We start from the raw sequence: 20,389 nt of genomic DNA, 5'->3' as shown, positions 1-20,389 counted from the left end.
CTCACGCTAGCTGTGAAGTCTCGCCAACTGCAGCCAACCCCGACTGTTGTTGCCTTTAAAAGACTGCTTTTAAACGTCATCTCTCCAGACCAGCCATCATCACACACCTTCAAGCAGGTAGCCCTGTTCTAATGGAAATGAAAATCCCTGCTGTGTTGGGCTGACGGCCCAAACCAAACCAAACCAAGCCTGTCAAAAATGGGTACATGAGTGCAGTGCAGAGCGGTTTGCCACGTTTCCTGACATCATTATTCTGCTTTCGGCAAAGTGCAGCTGTTCTGGTGACGTCAGAAGATGAAGACATGCTCAACACGACCTCGTCCTATGCCTGAAACAGGGCCCGAAAAATACTCCAACTGTCAATAACTTAACTGACTTTTAACTTCCCAAACGCTGGACTCCTGAAATAACTCCTACCAGTTTGCCTCTTTATGGAGTGATGAAGACGAACATGGCAGAAAAGGAGAAAAGAGAGAAGTGAACCATTAGAAATGAGACAGATCAGCAGTAGTGTGAAGCTGACAGGAAAGTAAGAAGTTAGGAATGTGTAAAAGGAGATATGGGGGTATAAAAAAGAGCAGCACAGAGTGTATATGAAGTCCAGAGAGCCAAATTTAAGACTTTGAAGATGTAAAGCTACCTGTGATTGAATTTCGGTCCAATTTAAAATCAAATTAAGAAATAAAGTTGGGGAAAAAGTGTCGTGTATCTGCCTGAAGATGGCTGCTGAAAGCTGTGAAGCTATAAATGAGCAGAATGAGGACATCCTGTTCAAAGACACCGGGTTTAGTAAAGCAGATAGGGAACATATTGTCTTCTTTCTGGATTCATCTAAAAGCTGACGGCGGGCCAACAGAAGCCCATCACTGCAGGGTGGTAAAAAAAGACCTCTAAAAGTGCTGTTTAAGACATTTTTATGTCCAAGTTTAAGGCCGTATTTATTTTAAGACCCTGTCAGAGTTTTTAGGAGCAGAGAGCGCCCTGGAGGGAGAATGAGAGTGGAGGAGGAGGAGTAATAATGGAAGGGCAAACAAAGACGAAGTGAGGTTCACCTCTCACACGGCCTGAGTGGAGATTTATCTATCCCCCGTCCGCTCTGCAGGAGATCTGAGCAATCAGCAATTAGCTTTTAATGGCCGACCGGGAGAGACTGACGGGGAATTACAGTCTGCCTCCAGGTCTGTTACAGTCACAGCTTCATTATGTGGAGACAGGAAGCCTCTGGTTTTGGATCACTTTTAAAATAGTTAGCAGTCTGGTTACACTCTGATAGTCAGCAAATACCATAACGATTAATGTATTTACAATTGTGTCACAGGTATTGTGTTTATCCGAAGTCCGATAAATATTATTCCTCTGATGTTTTTCACAGCACGAAAGATCCAATTCAATATATTTTTCCACTGTTATTCTGGTCAAAAAATGATGGAAACCAGTACGGACAGTAGGGCCCACAATTTTTTGGTAACGGGACGAGTTGGGTTTTTTGAAGTGGGGTTGTTTGGGGCACTTACCCATGATCAGTGTATTACCTACAGTAGATGCAGTCAGCACGCCTCCAGTTTGGAGTAGCAGGCAGGAGTAACAACATGGAAGCTAAATAATGAACTGCTGTGGACGGGGTGAGCAGCAAAATGTATTTTAGCCACCTAAAACAATCGATATCAGTTTAAGTGTACACTATACTAATCTGAACTAACCCATTTGAATGCCAAAATCACATAATAACACAGACTAACTAACTGATAGAGGCAGCTGACGACCAGCAGCTCCTGTGTTCAGAGATGTTAAATCACTCTTTTTCTTAATGGAGTCTGGCTTTCAAGCGAGTGATAAAACAGCTTCAGTTTCCTGTCTGATGGCAAGGTAAATCAATGAAAATATTCTAAATATAGCATACACTTAAACTAATATTGATTATTTTAAGTGGCTTTAATAGGTTTGGCTGCTGCCCCCGTCCTCAGCAGTACATTGTTTAGCTTCCATGTCAGACTCCTCCCTGCTTCTCCAAACTACCTACTGACATCTATTGGATGTAATACACAGACTATAAATAACCCCACTTCACCAGAGCTGAACTATCCCTCTAAGAACATGAATATATTGACATTTATATGACTTTATTATCAGTACTTCCCAGCAGCGTGTAACAATAATTCTTAGGTATATAATGAATCAATTAGGAGCAGGAAATAGATGGGTGCAATAACCAATTAAAAATAGTTTATTTAGGGCTGCCTGGTGGCTCAGTGGGTAGAGCAGGTGTCCAGTATACAAAGGCAATGTCTTGCCGCAGTAGCCACAGGTTTGATTCCAGCCTGCGGCCCTTTGCTGCAAGTCACCCCCTCTCTCGACACTCTCTACACTTACCAATAATGAGTTGATGAGCTTCCTCGAGACTATGGCTAGTAGTGGTAGTGTGTGTGTGTGTGTGTGTGTGTGTGTGTGTGTGTGAAGAAGAGTGAGGCAGAGGAGATAACACAGTGAGTGAATATCTGAGTGAGTGTTTTAGAGTGGAAAAAGCGAAGGGGGAAGTTATCTGTCCAAGTGATTGACTGGGTGACTGAGTATTCCCGCACATTTGCGTGTGTGTGTGTGTGTGTGTGTGTGTGTGGTTGTGTCTGTTAAGAGCAGTAGGGGTCTAAAGCGTGAGCGGGAAGACGAAGCGGAGGGTGAGCGAGTGACAGAGACGAAGAGCAGATGTGGTGAAGATGGACGGCGGCTCACCTGCTCCACGGCGAGCTTCTTGCTGGGCTGTCCGGTGATGAACGGCTGCAACCTGCAACACAAAGGACAAAACACCATCAGCACGGTCCCAAATGTAAAATTTTCTCCACATATTTCAGTGTTACCGTCAACTCGATTTTCATGTGGGCGTAAAAACCAACAGTCCTAATTTGCTACTGTGCATCTTGGGAAAACACTTGGTGTCTTGTAACTGGAGGTCAGTGACACTCAGGTGATACACACACAAACAGCAGGTATGAGACCAAAAAATGCAAATGCAACCTGCAGGATCCTCAAGTGAAAGAGCCCAGAGGCAGAATGAACATGACACAGCATCTGCAGCATGATAACAAGCTGCTACCATAACGATCTGCACTTGAGATGGTGGACTCATTCAGTTCTACCATCAACTTCCATTCTCAAATTCAACACTTAAAGTTTCTTTCATTATTTTTCCAAATATTCATCAGGTATCCATCGCACACCACATCCATACACACACTCAGATCGCTACATCAAGGAGCAGATCCTTATCCAAATATGGCATATTGTACATGATATCACCGATTCTGGGGAGGGGCGGGGTTAATCAGAGCACACAAGGCCAAACTGCCCTCTAAGTTATCATATGATTGGTGTCCAACAAGCAACAGACGGAGTCAGGCACAGCGCTCACTTCTCATAAAACGCTAATCACAGACGTCAATGAGAGCAAAACAGCATCACCAACGTGTGTGAACTGAATATTCTCTGGTCTAGCTCAGCTAAAAACTCAAACACAAAGATATGAGGAAGGAGAACCGGTTTCAGATGAGAACCAGCTCAAATTATCCTATTTAACAGGATCGAATGCTTTTCTTATGGTTTCCCTTTATCAGTGCCGGCATGTTTTTGTGACAGTTGCACATTACAAACAATGACGTCAAACTCATGTGTCTACGCAGATGGAATCTTCCATCCAGACAAGATGGAGTCATGGCAGAGAGACACTCAGAAATACATGCATATGTTTGCACACACATTTAGATACACACACACTTGTGCACACGCCTGCATGAGCACACATGCAAACACACACACACACTCGCTTTGCTCCAGTTTGTTTTGCTATGGAAGCTAACGTTAGCTAATGTGCTAAAAAGTTAGTGCTCCAGAGAAATCCAATCGTCCTCTTAATCCCTCCCCAGTTTCTGATGAGGTGGACATGATAACCCTTAATACACATAACCTTATTCATCCCTACAACAGGAAATACTTTTTCCCTAACCTGATATGAAGTGTGCGCTGCACATGTGAGCATTTTTGATGATGGCCTCCGTCCAGTCCTTTGGTCTTATCACATTTAACCATAGTTGTCTTTGTTTTCGTTGACGGGCAGTGGCGGCTGGTTTTGAGCCATGACTCCTTCTATTCTGGCTCCCAATAACACAACAAGACAAACACATTTTAATGCTCCTATGTAGCCTACAGCCCTGTGGGGGAGAGGCAGCTGCACCTCCAGGTAATAACATGATGTCATTGAGACGTCGGACCTAAAACAGTCCCTACAAAAACACTGAATCCTTCACACTACAGAGCCTGTTTGCAACTAGTAATTACAACATATCTTCACGTCACCTGTTCAACTGACAAACAGTTTAGATAACACACACTCGACTGTCCTGCTGTTATTACAGACATGTGAACTAACCACAGACACTTGTCTCCTTCATGGAGTCACTGCGATGCGCAGCTGCAAACTAATTATAAGGGACACACTAGATGGATATTTGGTGTCATTTTTGGCATTTTCAAATTTGCCCACCTGGTAGGGGTTCTCGATGGCCTGGCAGTCCACCAGGCCTGTACAAATGTAAGGGAAACACTGACCAGAGGACGGTTTTGGATAGTGAGCATAAGCACTGACAGAAACACTGCACACTCAAACACAGGAAATCCCATATCACTATTTTGAATCACAGCTCAGCTACATGACCTTGGAGTCATGTGGCTGTGGAAAACGAAGACCATTTTTCACACTTAAGCACTGTCTGAAATGTCAGTGAGTCCACAACAGAATTAAAATGTGTAGATTTTATGAACCTCTCAGAGTAATGATATTCATTTCCACACAGTTCATATTACTCTTCATTGTTCAGGTCGACACTGAGGACACTGTGGCTGTTTGTGCTCAGCTTCGTTCCTCACTCTCCCCAGTTTCTTGTCCTTCATTTCCATTTCCTTGTTTTTGAGTTTGTAGCCTGAAGCCAGCCACACAGTACAAGACGTGACACTGAAATACAGAGACTCGTAATCTTAATGAAATCCTGCGCCTCTATTGTGTCAACAATAAAATCCTGTAATAATGAATGGAATGACATGAATTTTTCATGTCACGAAAAGTGCAAGCAGACTCTGAAAAGAACGGCCTAAATCATACTGGATGTTTTTAGGTCAGTAATGTTAATGATATTATCAACACTGTTAGACTTGGTGGACAAACTATGTGTGGCAATTTATTGTCACTGATTGGCCGACATATTCGCACATACCTACATATTGTCCCCTCAGTAAGGTCATGTATTTTTTCTATTGGTCAGGGATACATGTTGGACTATTTATACAGTTTAGGGGCTGAATAGAGATGATCAGACATAAGGGAGATGTTGTTCTTTTTATATGCTAGACCTGGATCAGACTCTCCTCATAACTTAGGCTGCTCTCAGACCTAGAGTCGTCTCCTTTGGTCTGAATCAGGGACTAATGTTGTTCCATATTTGTATAATTGCCTAGAGTTGGTTCGTGTTCTCACGGCAGCATTTACAAGCAGACCAGATCAAATGCCTTGTGTGAGAAAGCTGCTCTTGATTGGTCAGAATTTCCATGTGGGAAAAATCCAGGAAGTAAAGCAAACGTTGAAGAAGAGTACACTTGCAAGATAAATGTGACACTTTCTAATGTCACAATGGAGGGACAACTACGCAGGTTGATTTTAGCGCTGCTCATCGTGGACTATAAGGTCTCGGTCCGGTTGTTTTGGTGCGCACCGGAGTGTGATTGCTGCCACAGGGGGATGGTACTAAACTACCACCACCTACTTTATTGGAGGCATTGTTGTGTCTATGAGTCACTCTAGCAGTTCTTTAAAATAAATGTTCTCTGCTAGTTTCATGTCTTTATTGGGGGTTGGGGGACATATGACGTGTCCCCTGGATCCCCCCCCCCCAAAAAAAATCTACACCTGTGTTCTCCATCGTAGTTTAGCATGTTAGCGTAGCAACATTTGCTCATTAAACACAAAGTACAGCTGATCGGCATGTTTTTTGTTTTGCAGGTATCTGATTGGACAAAGAGACATTTTGACCTGCTGGTGGCAAAGATGAAAAGTCAGAGGAACGCCAGAGTTATGGGGATTCATCAGCTGGGCATGAGCGATATCTGTGCAAAAAATGTACGACAATTCATAAAAAAACGTTGAGCAAAGAGAAAATAAAACTCCCAGTAATCTCCACACAGTCCCTTATCTTAAACAAGGACAGGCGCTGGCAAAGACAAAAGAAGCTACTGTTATTACCTGCATCTCTCTCTCTCTCTCTCTCTCTCTCTCTCTCTCTCTCTCTCTCTCTCTCTCTCTCTCTCTCTCTCTCTCTCTTTGTGTCATGNTGATTTGTGATATTGGGCTTTATAAATAAAATTGATTGACTGATTGAAATCGTGTGGATCACAGCAGGCTTCGGAGATGAAAAAGTGAAAAACAGAATTATTAATAATCATTGTAATATTAATAGTCAGTGCACACAATAATTATTGCTGACTCTTGCCATCTGCACAGAGAGCACAGCTGGATATTATTAATAATGTGCGAGGGCTCCTTGCAACCTGCATTACAATATATTTATATATCTATATTCATTACACTCTTTATTACAGGATTTACTGTTGACACAATAAAGGTTGAGGATTTCATTTCGATTACCACGGCTGCTCTTTGAGTCTCTGCTGGCTTCAGGCGACCGGCTCAAATTACCAACTGACGAGGGCGAGGGTAAAAACTGACTGACAGGCCGACTGACTGTCTGTGAGCACAATCTCTTCCTAGACAGTCGCGGAGATAATCAGCGATGAACGTACCACCGGCAGTAATTCCTAAGCAGCCGTCCCCACCGTCCCACTGGCTGGAATTAGCATCGTTCCCGGAGGCTCCCCCGCCCCCTTTTCCCTGCCCACCCGGCCCAGCGCTGAGCCCTCCCTGGAGGCTTACAGTAAGTGCTCAACTCTCACTGATAAGAGAGAGAACGCGAGTGAGCTTTTAATTAATCTGCTTTAACCAGGGGAAAGGGGGGAAAAAGGAGGGAGGATGGGTAACAGAGAATGTGGCATCTTCGCCCCCAACACTACCCCCCCTCCTTTCTCAAAGCTCATTAGAAAAAAATCCCAGGCAGGCCGGCGAATCGCTCCCCGCTGAGAGAACTATTCAGGGCCCCGTACATGTGCTAGAGTCTACTCACTCCCCTGGGCGCTGACCCGGACAGCGGGGGGGAAGGAGGGGAGAGAGGATAGAGGGCACAGAGAGGGAGGTAAGCAAACAGGCAGAGAGGTGGGGAAAGGGTGAGGAAGAAAAAGAAGGCACAGGGATAAAGTGAGCAAATAATGAGAAGGACTTGGGGCACCAAGAGGGAAATATGGCACCAAGAGACGAGAAACGGAGGGTTTGAGGGTACAAGGCAGCAGGGAAGGAGTCGTGATGGGAGGTTAAAAGAAGGAAAAGAGATAAAAGGAAAGTGTGGATAAGAGTGGGAAATGAGGGAGGTGATAGAAGGAAGGAAATCTCATTACGAGGCCGTCGTCCTGTGCGTGACTCCAATAACGTATCAATAATCAATACAACACAATGATTCACCTTCATTCGCTGTCAGATAAACTGCTCTAAACAGGAAGGACCCAGATGGTCCCAGGTGCTGTTGTCACAAAACGAATTCAGCAACATTTATGTATTGAGCTGAAAATAACTTACGTCAATTTGATCCGTCAATCCACAGAAAATAGAGATACGTTGTAATAGTCATTTATCAAGTAAAATCATAATAAAAGTGTTTGTTCTTTGGTTTTACATCATTGTAATTGAATATTTTTGCATTTCTGTCAGCTGGTTGGACAAAACAAAACATCTGAAGACTCAGCAGGGAACTTATGCTGGATATTTTTTTACTATCTTAGTTAGAGGTCTAATTTTTAAGTTTCATTCCTCTCTCGTTTTAGTTCCAGATAGGTCCAACTCAAGAAGTCACAATACTCTAACTGTTGGTACTAAACATGCTTGACGTTCAGAACGCACGGCGAGTTGTTTCACAGTGGAAAGTGGCACGTCAGCAGTTGTAAAGAGGTTTCTGATGAATCGTTGTTAAATGGGAGGTTCAGCCTTAGATGGAGCTGCTTCATTAACTTCAACAGAAGAATCATCAGCATCACCAACGGTCAATAATGAGGAGAGGTCAGAGGTCAGGGTGGACATCAGTGAGCCTCCAATGATCATTATGGAGAACAATGAGGGTTGAAAGAGTGAGTCAGAGGCAGTGTGGCTCTGTGGATGGCTATGTTGGTCCAGACTAGAATATCCCAGCCAACATTTATATGTGGGGCCAATGTGGGGGGTAAATGTGCTGAAATGTGGTCCCTATATTGGATCGTCCACAGGTTATATTGGCCCCATGGCCATTGCCCACATGGATGGGTTCGCCCAGGTGGACCCAACATGGGTCATGCTGAGGCTACGTAAGTTACAAAGTGGGTATGGGTCCAAAGTGGGCATCTTATCTGGGGTCCACTTGGGTAAACACAGCCATGTGGGGTGTGTGGGCCAATATGGAACCTGTGGCCAGTCCCATACAGGGCCCAAGGACCCCACATACAAATGTTGAATGGACGGCCTTACATTTTGGTATAAATGTTTATGCTTTACAGAGGATGACGTCTATAAACTTTGGTGATCTTCTGACTTTTCCCTTGGCGCCACCATGAGGTTGATATCTTTCCTTTTCCTTTCCGATTGTCAATGAGACAATGGTCCCACTTCTCACTTGATTTACTACCTCAAGAAACACTTTCCTGACACGCTCATAGTCTCAATCACTAGTGTCAAGTCTTCTTTTATACAACACAATATTCATTTTGTAAATTATGGTCCCATTTGCGTGCAAAATAGACAATAAGGCAGGGGGTGCTTTAGGGCTTGGCTACGAGGGTGGGGTACTGATCTCTGTACTTTTAAGGGTACCAACCGAAATACATCGGTACTACCAAGCACAGATTCACCTTAAATCAATCAGTGCCAAATTTCAGTTCCTACGAGCACACCTGGGTGAGAAAAGCCAGGTTCAGACATGAGGTGGAAGCACTGCGAAGCGCCCCAGAGCCTGGAAGCCATCCACAGAACTCCTTAGCTGGCTCCCAGCTTCGGGGCACTTTGCAGCAGAGACAACAGAGCTCTGCAGAGCCGTTGGGTTCAGAAGGGAGGTGGAAGGGCCTCCACTAGCAACTTCCTGACTTCGGGGTGCTTTGCTGCAGAGACAACAGAGGTCCCCGGAGCTGTAGGGCCTGAAAGGAGGCGGAAGCACTTTGAGATGCCCCCAAGCTAGGAATGAGCCTTGTTGGCTTTTGATTAAGCCAAACTATCTCAATGTTGACAGTTTCAGGATCTATTCTCTTTAATATTTTATTTTAGGAATGGCCTAATATCACTGCTGTCTGTGACTGTGTTTTTTAAGCACGTACTTGTTTCACATGTTGGTTGTGTCTACATAGAGAGCGAAAGAGACAAGCAGACCTAGACGCTTGTTCAAAATGTACATTTTTGTTATTACAGGAAAAGTAAAGTACCGAAACTGTATTCAACCCTAGTGGCTACACTGAGACTGACAGGTCACTACTATGGCCATGTTTTCGAGTTCTCAGACACATCCACCCCTCAATCCTCCTCAGCTTCAACTTCTCATTCAGATATGGTTACTTATGGCTCCAAATAACCAAGATGGTGACGGCCAAAATGCCAAATTTAGGGCTTTAAAACAATGGACGACGTCATGGTGGCTACATCCACTTCTTTTATCTGTGGTTTGGAGTGAAATATCTCTACAACTACTGGAGTGATTGCCATGAAATTTGGTTCAGACATTCATGTCGCCTCCAGGATTAACTGTAATAACTCTGGTGATCTTGTGACTTTTCCTACAGGGAGTGATATCTGGTTAAAGTGGATCCTAATCACCAGACTGAAGTGTGATGGAAGATATTTGTCATTTATTCAAAAGGTTTCTTCAGTTCTCAATATTAAGTTCTGATCGTTCAGTTCCACCTTGTTACTGTCATTATCAACGTGGTACATCTGAAAACTTGTCGGCCACATGCGCTTCCATAAACAATGCCCTGATTATTCCACATTTATCTTTCCATGGACAGATTTCTAGAGGGAATTATCTTCAACAGGAAGTAAGAAAACAGTAACAACTCACTTACTCAACTACATATAAACTGGACCAAACTGTGTGAGCCAAAATTGAAACTGATCCCTCCTCTTGTTCAGTATTACAAATATTTTGATTTGTAATTCCCACTGAGAGTCTCTAGAGTCTTTCACACTGAGAGATTTCATAATGAAACCAGTAGCTGCTGCTGCTGCTGTGTATAAAGTCAAAACACACACTCTCTCACACACACACACACACACACATACATATCCTTTCTTTCTGCTGTTACCACATTAGCTTCCCTCATGATTTCATTTCCTGCATTAGAGCCATTTTCATATTTACATACCCATTGTTGTCATCTTATAGATCTAATAATCGTGCAGCGTGTTGTTTACGCTGCTGTGTTTGTCTTCCTGACATTATGTTGTACTTTAGCTCATTAGCATCGAGGTGAGACGTTCCTACATGCCTCTTGTTGTTTTCAATCTCGCTCGCTGCTGAATGCGTGTTTGTTTTTTTAAATCAGCTTCTATATCCCATCACTGCTTCTGTGTTTCAGCTCTGCACGAATAAACCAAGACAAACCAATGTAAAGGGCATAATTCCATTATTCATACGATAATCCAATCAATAACATGACGAGGAGGAAGGATGAGGCGGAGGGGAGGAATAATCTGCAAAGTGGGGGTTGAATGAAATCAGTTCTGCGCTGAGCTCGGATGTAAATAAATGATGATAATAATCTGAGCTTCCAACTCGATTTTCCAGCTGGGGACTGGATCCTCCGAGGCCACCACGCACACACACATGCACACACACACACACACACACAGCTTCCTTCAGCACAATTAAATCAGACATAATCACAATAAACCCACACACGCAACTAACTGTGGAGCCCACTCATACTTTCCCAGCCACCAAAGGACACACAAACAAAATGCTCACAAGTATACAAGGACACGCACACATACACACACACAATGCAGACTCACACACACACTCCATCACAAATGAGAGAGTTGTGTCCATTCAGGCTGCAGTGCATTGTGGGCCGGTGTTCAGCTTGGCAGGAGGAGACGCCGATTCAGCCAAAAGAACTGATTGTGTTTTCTTCTCCTCTGGCCGGACCGTACAGCTCTGACCCCATTCAACACACAGACACACACACAGTCTCACACACACACACACACACACACACACACACACACACAGTACCTGGTACTGCAGATTCACAAGAGACGGGATTATATAGATGACCATGTGTGCACAACAACATGCACACTCCCGTGCCCACACATACATCCAGACTCCCTCTGCTCCTATACTTTCTATAGAGTCTTTTATTAACCTCTAACTGCTGAACCAATCACCTTAAAAGGACAAAACACAGCGACCACATCACACTGCAACATTTAATCATTATAGATGGGAGATGTAGTTGAAGAACCACCAACCCCGCAATTAATGGAGGACCAGCTCCACCACAGCAGCACCAGTGATGCAATAGTTCCGCTGCAGAGCTCTGGGCTCAGGCCCACCTCCAGCACTGGGATCCATCTTCATTAGCCCAAAGTGGAAAATCACGCCGGGTATCGCACTGTTCATTTATTTTGAACACTTTATTTATATGTTTTTCATAGTACTAAACAAAAAGACAACCAGGATAATGATTTGGATGGAAAGACGGAGATTATTCGGAAAAGGTGCAGGAATCTGGGTAAGAGGCCGTACATGTGCCGCGTCTTTAACTGCCTGGAAAACATGAGGTCAGGCGCTGGGCACTTTTGTACCGTTTGTGTGCCAGCTTTCACGAGTATGATGGCAGGTTGCATCAACCTCAGCAAGCGCGGTATCATAGCCCATTTACCTGAAATCCTGAGTGCAGAGCTGATCTTCTTCCAGGAGCTGTTTATAAGTGTGTCGGCCTATCGTCCGTGGGACAGATGTAAAGCTCTGGGTAGCCCTGCACTAACATGATCAACTTCTCCTCCATATCTATCACAGACTGATATTTATAGAAGAAGGGAAAGATATCTGTCGGCTTTGATTGGTTGTTCCTCGTCATATGACATGCGTTCCAAAAGTTGAACTCGGTTTATCTCAAAGTGCAGCTGTTGCACCCTGAAAAATAGGCGCTTGGGAATGCATGCGCTGCGACGGCATTGCTCTGGCATTTGAGCGTGCCTGCCGCGCGTCTACATTTACAACAACGAATTTGGGATAAGTTGACCAACGTGTCAATTAAGGGACTGAAATTATATTTCAACACGACCTTAAAAGTATGTGTAGTTTGCACCCCGAGATATGTGAAAGATATAAGCTCTACTTTGAATGGGATATGCGAATAGTTAACATCCATGGCCAGCTGACTGATCGAGAACAGTAAGCTTTTTGTTAAGTTTAGTTTATATCTAGAAAAATAGCCAAATGACTGAAACAGCTCCAACACTTTAGGAATGGACTCGTCTGGGTCTGCTATATATAAAAGGAGATCATCCGCATATAGTGATTATTTCTGAGTGACATCAATCCTGCAAATTCCTTTGGTCTCTGTGATTGTTGTATTTCAAGTCAGTAGTGATGTGACAAGAAAAACAATGCTGTAACGAGTTGTTTGGTTTTGGAATAATTGTAATATCATTACTGAAATTTCCTTAGTAATTAGTTACACTACTCGTTCCTGGAAAAACTAATATTATTACTGTAACGTGTTACTGCCCAACGCTGACTATAGGCTAGAGAGCTTAAAGGGTTAACTGAGATGCCCCTTTGAGGCTTGAACCCACAATAAAGATGATCAATATAGTACAAACACCAAATGTAGACAATGGCAGAAATGTAAAAAGGTTACTTGTAAAAGATCCAACACCTCACTCTCCATAAAACCAACAACTGCAGTTAACACACGTGTGCTCAGATTAAACAATCCAGACACACCGTGCTGATTAGTGATATTTAGAGGTGTTGAAAGGAAGATGTTTGACAGAGCCAAGCTAACTGTTCACCCCTGCTTCCTGTCTTTATGCTAAGCACACACACACACACACACACACACACACACACACACAGGGCCATATTTAATAACCCACTAACCCATCCGTGGCCGTTTGATGAGAGCTGTGACATTTCTCCAGATGGATGGGATTTCTGGGTCATTTAGTGCCCGGCTGTGCACTGCGGCGCTCAGTTCGTCCTTCGCAGATATTTTTGGGGACCGTGACTGGTCTTGTGAACAGAGATTAACCATTCATTGAGACGGGTGGCACTTAACGGCTGGGGGCTAAACACACACACACACAAACACACACACACACACACACACACACACACACACACACACACACACACACACATTAATTTATGGGAGATAGTGTGACAAGAAAGACGTGCAGTGCAGCTTGAGACACAAAGAACATATCATAAAGTGTTTTATAAAGTATCATTGTGTTATGAGGCAGTGTTGACTGGTGTGTGTGTGTGTGTGTGTGTGTGTGTGTGTCACCAGAGGCTGGTGGCGTGACCCGAGGGGAGGATCACAGCGTTACACACCACTAATCACACAAATGGGGAGGATCACACGCTATTAACACACATCAACACACACACACACACACACACACACAGGGCTCAGAGTCCTGGAGTCTAAGAGATCAAAGGGTTAACAGGGGTATGATCTTACACACACACACACAGACGTGTCACTACAAAGCCAGACCTTGTGGCGACAAAGTCACACTCGATTTTCTAAAATAAACTCTTGAAAATTTTGATCTTAGACGCACTTCAGTTCTTAAATTACATGATTTGACATGATGCTTAAATTACAAACATCCACGTTTTATTTCACACGTGACTGGCACCTCTCTGACTCTGTGACGGTGCAGCTGGTGCAGTGAAGTCGCCCTTTAAGCTTTAAAAGCGGCGTTACATCTACCGTCACTTAGCTCTCTCTGCTATACTGCAAAACACAGAAGGAACAATTAAATCCGAGTTGCAGCACAATACACCTGATCCTTAAAACAGACCTTGAGGTGAACTTAGCTCTAAAAATAAAGGGAAGAAAAAACATTTAAAAAGAAAAACAAGACGAGCTAATTGCAGGCTTTGATGTTTCCAACTTTATAAGCCGTGAATTAGGAAAAGTTTCTGAACTTTTTTTCTGTTCTCCTCTTCAAAGTACAATACCTAATATCTTTATTCTACACATATAACACAATGAACGTCTCTGAAACTGAACTGAATGAAAGAAATGTAGCTTTTGATTTAGTTCTCACTGATCTGGAAACAACACAGGTGAAGTCTTTGACAGAAAAAATCAAAAAAGCCTTTTAACTGTAAATAATATAGACTCACTGGCCATTTTATTAGGTACACCTGTTCAACTGCTCGTTAACACAAATAGCTAATCAGCCAATCATGTTGCAACTCAATGCATTTAGGCATCATGGTCAAGACGAGCTGCTGAAGTTCGAACCGAGCATTAGAATGGGGAAGAAAGAGATGGTCTTCTGCAGACCTTGGTTGTAACCAGTGGTTATTTAAGACCAAAATCTCTGAGGAATGTTTCCAGCACCTTGTTGAATCTGTGACACCAAGAATCAAAAAGGGGTCCAACCTGGTACTGGCAAGGTGTACCTAATAAAGTGGCCAGTGAGTGCATCATAATTCCCTCTCTAATATGTGTTTTATATTTCTGTGAGAACATCAACAACTTGCGCCTTCAAACAGCTGCATTTATTCACGTTTCTCACCTAAAGCAGCATTTTACAACATCGCGTTGAACACTTCAGCCCTGACAAAACGACTTGGTGACACAGACGCCCGCAACCATAGTTACTCTATATTGAACTCATGGAAAATTTATTTTTAATCAATCAATCGGTAGTAGACGGTGGTGGAGGAGGGGGGCACAGCAGCTTTCAGCGAGTCCTGTACAGTGTAAAGTATATAGTGTACGTATCCAGGCAGGACTGAGGCAGTAATTCATTTCTCCAAACAGAGTTCAAACTGGTGCTCCATTTTGGCATGGCAACAGCAGTAACTATGACCAGCGACCTCCCACAAACATCTGTTAAGTGCTGCTGTTAAAAATGAGGCGCCCGGTGGAGTGGGAGACACACTAAACACCTTCATCTTCTCAGGTACCATGGAAACCAAATGGTCCATCAGGGAGGCTAAACTACTACACTCCTGCAGCTGTAATACACTCCATCACGGGTTCAATGTGCTGCGTCCTGATTATTATTCACTGATCACTGAAACGAGGAGACACTCTAAATCCTGCTCACCAACAGTCCTCTGCTCTAGTTTATCCAGTCTGCATCAATGGGACCATAATACTCTGAAAACTTAAGACTTCTGCTTTTAATGTGACATGTTCTTACTTTCGTTTTCCCTTCATAGGTCAGATTCGTCTTTAGTGAAGCAAATCAAAATCTGGTGATTTAGATGCTTCACTGCTGAGGTAGCAAATGCATAAAACCAGTTGTTAAGGTCAATAAACTGAAGAGCATCAAGGTGTCTTTACATACATTTTCCAGTTTGTCATTATTTCCAATATGTGATTAAGTCACTATGATGAGCACAAACTTAAACACCGGAGCTGGAAGACCCACCTGCCAGTTCCTGGTGTGCCGATCAGCTACAGCAGCACCAGAGAGTTATAAGAACAGAACTGGAACCGAGCTGCACCAATCTCATCGGTGTATCTGATATAGGCGGGCCAGAGGCGAGCTAAACAGATGACGACAGTGCTGTGACAACGAAGTCCGTAATCAGTCAGTAAACATTGCAAGATGGCTACGGATGAACACCAGCTGTTTGAAACGACTTTGGCCGCTACAATGAACGAGTTAGACTTGGCTTTTTCTCTAAAAGAGGAACAGAAGACTGCGCTCAAATCTTTCCTTTGCAAGATGGACGTTTTTGCTGTTTTGCCAACCGGATATGGCAAGAGTCTAATCTACCAGTTAGCTCTGCTGGTAGCGCCCCTCGAGTTGGGCCATTTGCATTACTCATAGCCAGACCCTAAATCTTTCTAGATTTGGGTCTGGATTTCCAGGCTAGGGCGAAAGCAGAACAGAATACATTTTAGATGTTGCAGGTATAGCAATGGAAACACACTGCACATGATAACACACAGTCCTAGATGTGCTAGCAACCTAACAAAGGTGATATTCTCCGTCCAGTTGTATTTTTTTCCCCCCAATATCGTAGATAAGCAAATGTAGTTTTCATATCACGGTATACCTTGAATATATTATCGCTGCAACCCTAGAAATCCACTCCTGTGTCATCCTCTACCCGACACAGGAGCTAAAGTTCCACCATGGCCGGCTACAGACATATTTTAAGATATCATATAATAATCAGGGAAAAAAAATTGTAAAGGGTGCTAAGAAACGCAAACGATCAACATGTCCACCATTGTTGTGATGTCGTGAGGTGATGTCCGTTCTGCACAACATGACTGGTTGATGCTTTTATTCTCGTTACGAAAAAAAAAAATTAAGTTGCTTTTTTCATCACGTTGTTTTTGCATTCAGTGTAAAAGTATGAATTAACTGTATGAAAAAAAGCTGAGGAGAGCTTCAAGAGTCCCCTTTCACATTGTTTTCACATTGTCATTAAATAATTTTCATTTAATTAAAGCTTAACCCTTTTTAATATATTGGGATAAATGGGGAAAAACAGCAGCAGCAGCAGCAGAGCCTCCACAGAACAGACGGCTGTATCCTGCCTAGTTTGGGGATTTATTGACATTTCGGTCAACTTTCCTTTAATTAGTATGCAGAAATTCTTAAAACTTTATCAAAAGGAAGTGAGCATTTAAAGCTGTAATCCCTCCCTGTGGGACGAGCTTCCCACCATCAGCAGGAAATCACATCATCTTAGTATTCAAGCCCACACTCCAGACTTTACTCAGCTCAGTCTACACGTTAGCGTCCTCCCCCACCTCATCACATTTTCTCCTCATTTCACTTCCCTGCAGTCTTTTGGTTTTCCTGAGAGCGACCCAGGTTACTGTCTGCTGCTCTCATACATCATCACATGCGTCCTCTTTGTCCTCCGAGAAGCACTTCAGTCCTGTTTCTGTGGAGGCTTTTGTTAACGTGGTGGATGTGTTAATGATTTTCTAGAAAGGCAGATGGTCTTCTCCTATTCACTGTCATTCACCTCTCTGACTTATCACTCCAACTACAGTTTGGTTTGACTCTCAGAGCCTTTACTTGAAGCACAGGAACAAATGAGTGCTTTGTTTTTGGACTGGGTGAAATCTTATTGTAAAAAAAGAAGTTAATGACTCCGCTTTATGTCATTATTAAGAGTCTTCTCAATGGTACATGCAATTTGTTACAGGTTATAGGTTTTTATTGGATCTACTTTGTGACAGAACTACAGATTTTTTTGGGTAAATTAAAAGTTGAATTAAAAAGCCAAATTTTTATCATTTCCCCCCCCCCAAAATTTTAGACCTTTTCTCTGCTGTTCGAATGATCTCATCACAATATTTCAAATAGTTTCTTTACAGTATTTCTTTAGTCAGTTTAAATTGGTAGATAAAAGTCAAGAGTGTCTTGAAACATGTAAATCACACTGCAAATCATCACATTACGTCTGAACATTTTATATAATGATTATTTCCATTCCTCATGAATCGGTCAGTTATTTTCTTGATTCATCTTTTAATTATTAGAAAAAATGTCAGAAAATAGTTTAAAAAATGGTCGTCACAGTGTCGCAGACGTCAGATTCAGAATCAGAAATAGTTAATTAAACTCAAAAGGGGAAATTATGATTCATTACAGTTGCTCTAATATATATATATATATATATATATATATATATATATATATATGTGTGTGTGTGTGTATATGTGTGTGTATGAAATAAATATATGCGAATATAAAGCAAAAAATAAAGTAAAACAGAAATGAAATGTGCATTAAGCTACTGTTACACTAGTACTTAAGATATATAAAAAATTAAACATTAACATTTAAATAAAAAATAAAATATTTATATATATATGTATACACACACACACACACACACACACACACACACAACTCAAATACATTAATTGTAATATTATCAATAAAATAATAATTATAATAAAATAACAATATTAAAACTAAATAATATTATATTAAATAAAAAAATACATATAAAATAAAATACCAAATAAAAATGTTTCACAATAAATATTTTAACATATTTCTTAATAAAATATGAAACATATTTGTATAAAAATATTTTATAACAGTATAAGAAAATCAATCAAATTTTTACATTTGAGGAGCAAAACTGGTGAATGTTTGGCATTTTAATCTAAAAATAACTTCCAAAAAAAAAAAAAAGATAAATTAATTCAAAAATTAAGTTTCTGCCTATATTTTCATTTTGTTTTGTTTTGTTTTAAAAACCGACATAAGTATCGATTAAGTCTTAATCTTTTTTTGTTTTCTATTTTTCATTTTTAAAATTTTCTTATTCTTATATCACTTATTGAATCTATTTTGAAATGTATTCTGCTATGTCAACCCCCTTCCCTCTGCACAGTGGTTTTATTAATGGAGATGTGAGAAAGATGGAATTAAATGAAATAATAATGAAGGTTAATATGAGACTTCATGGGGTGAGCAACCTCTCGCAACCTCATAAAGAGGACTGGACATCAATCAGTAATACAACATGTTTAGTTTTCATGCACATAAAACAGAGATATATTGAGTTGATGTTAATATGACAACATAAATGTTATCACGTGAGGTCTCAGTGGGATTCAAACCTCTGAAACAATCACTGACACTTGAAGCTTTAGAGACTCAACAGTTTACATGCGTGACAGCAGCGATTAATCTGAGCTCAATGGGAGAGTCTTGGAGTCACTTGTGGAGGTCGGAGGTCAAATGGTCGTCAACAGCGCCGGCGGCGGCCCTGCGGCGGCAGACTTTTCGGCAGACCTCCGTCTCCATGGTGACCATTTACAGCAGCAGGGAGTGGCTCCTGATGCCCAGTCAGGGCTCACCATGCGACACAGCGGCCGCGTATAAATCACTCCCCGAGGAAAACAATGGGGCCATATGTAGAACTCTCATAAAGGACGACACACTCACTCACACACACACACACTCACACGCGATGCAGCAGACCACCTCAGGATCCCACAACACGTAGAGACATATGAAGCAGAGCTGAGCTTCTCACTCTGTCTCCTGCAGCCTCAGATGGAGAAAAGCTCCAGTAAAAACATCATCTTTTTTTGAGTGCATTTGTTTAATAAAAATATTTAAAATATGCTTGTTTTGCTTGTTCGTTTTTAGTCGTGTGCAATATTTCACTGTCACAGACGATACTGTTCACAAACAGTTCTGTTCAATTCTGTATAGTATTCCTTTAAGCACAGGTAGCATACTACAGCGCAGAAATATAGAAAGTCTAGAAAGTCCTGCACTGAAAATCTTACTGAAGTATAAGCATCAAAAGTACAAATACTCCTTACATAGAATGGCCCATTTTAGAATCATATATATTACTGGATCATAATTACTGATTCATTAATTTGTTCGTCACTTGAGCTTAAACCATAATGATATGTTACATTTTATTTGTTAAAAAGCTCCAATATTTTCCTCTGACATGTAGTGGACTAGAAGTATAAAGTGGAAATACTCAACTAAGGTGTAAGTGCCTCAAAATTGGTCCAAAGTACAGTACTTAGGTAATCATACGTAGTCACTTTCCACCACTGGTTACCTTGGTTGCACGTCATACTGTTCTCCCTCCACCCCCATGTTTCCTGTCTGTCTCTACGCTACTGACTGCCAGGTAAAAGGAACCACAAAACTACAGCCATGTTCCCAATAACTTCTTGCTTCTTTCAATAGGTACAGCAACTGCCCATATACTGTAGTTCATGCTGTAGCACATAGTATGCACACAAACTGGACACACTACTTCATCATAACATTGCACCTTGAGCTTTGATTCTCTTGCTCATGTATCTGTCTCAGTCCATAGCGCGGAATTTTAAGTAAACTGAAAGAGTATACGATTTCAAATGCAGAGATGTTAAAGTTATCACTTAACGTTATCTTGGAGTTAACCCTATGGGCCCTAGGCGTTTTTGGCGTTTTTACTGCCTTTACTTTTAAGCTCATATCACAGTCATTATAAAGGCTACATACACATGCTATATCTTGTTTTTTTTC

The 20,389-nt window shown here is 41.9% G+C and overlaps 1 protein-coding gene across 1 annotated transcript in view; it reads right to left on the bottom strand.

The window, feature by feature from the left end:
- LOC126401136 (transcription factor IIIB 90 kDa subunit-like) overlaps positions 1 to 20,389 on the bottom strand; it is a 153,567-nt gene that overhangs the window by 12,932 nt on the left and 120,246 nt on the right. Inside the window, exon 16 of the mRNA XM_050062238.1 lies at positions 2,728 to 2,779. Within this exon, the coding sequence (XP_049918195.1) occupies positions 2,728 to 2,779 (52 nt within the window). The remainder of the gene's footprint in view (positions 1 to 2,727; positions 2,780 to 20,389) is intronic.

This window comes from Epinephelus moara, chromosome 14, assembly GCF_006386435.1.
Source record: "Epinephelus moara isolate mb chromosome 14, YSFRI_EMoa_1.0, whole genome shotgun sequence".
NCBI classification, from domain to species: domain Eukaryota; kingdom Metazoa; phylum Chordata; class Actinopteri; order Perciformes; family Serranidae; genus Epinephelus; species Epinephelus moara.
The sequence above is the reverse complement of the archived record's forward strand: the minus strand, read 5'-3'. Positions and strand labels throughout refer to the sequence as shown.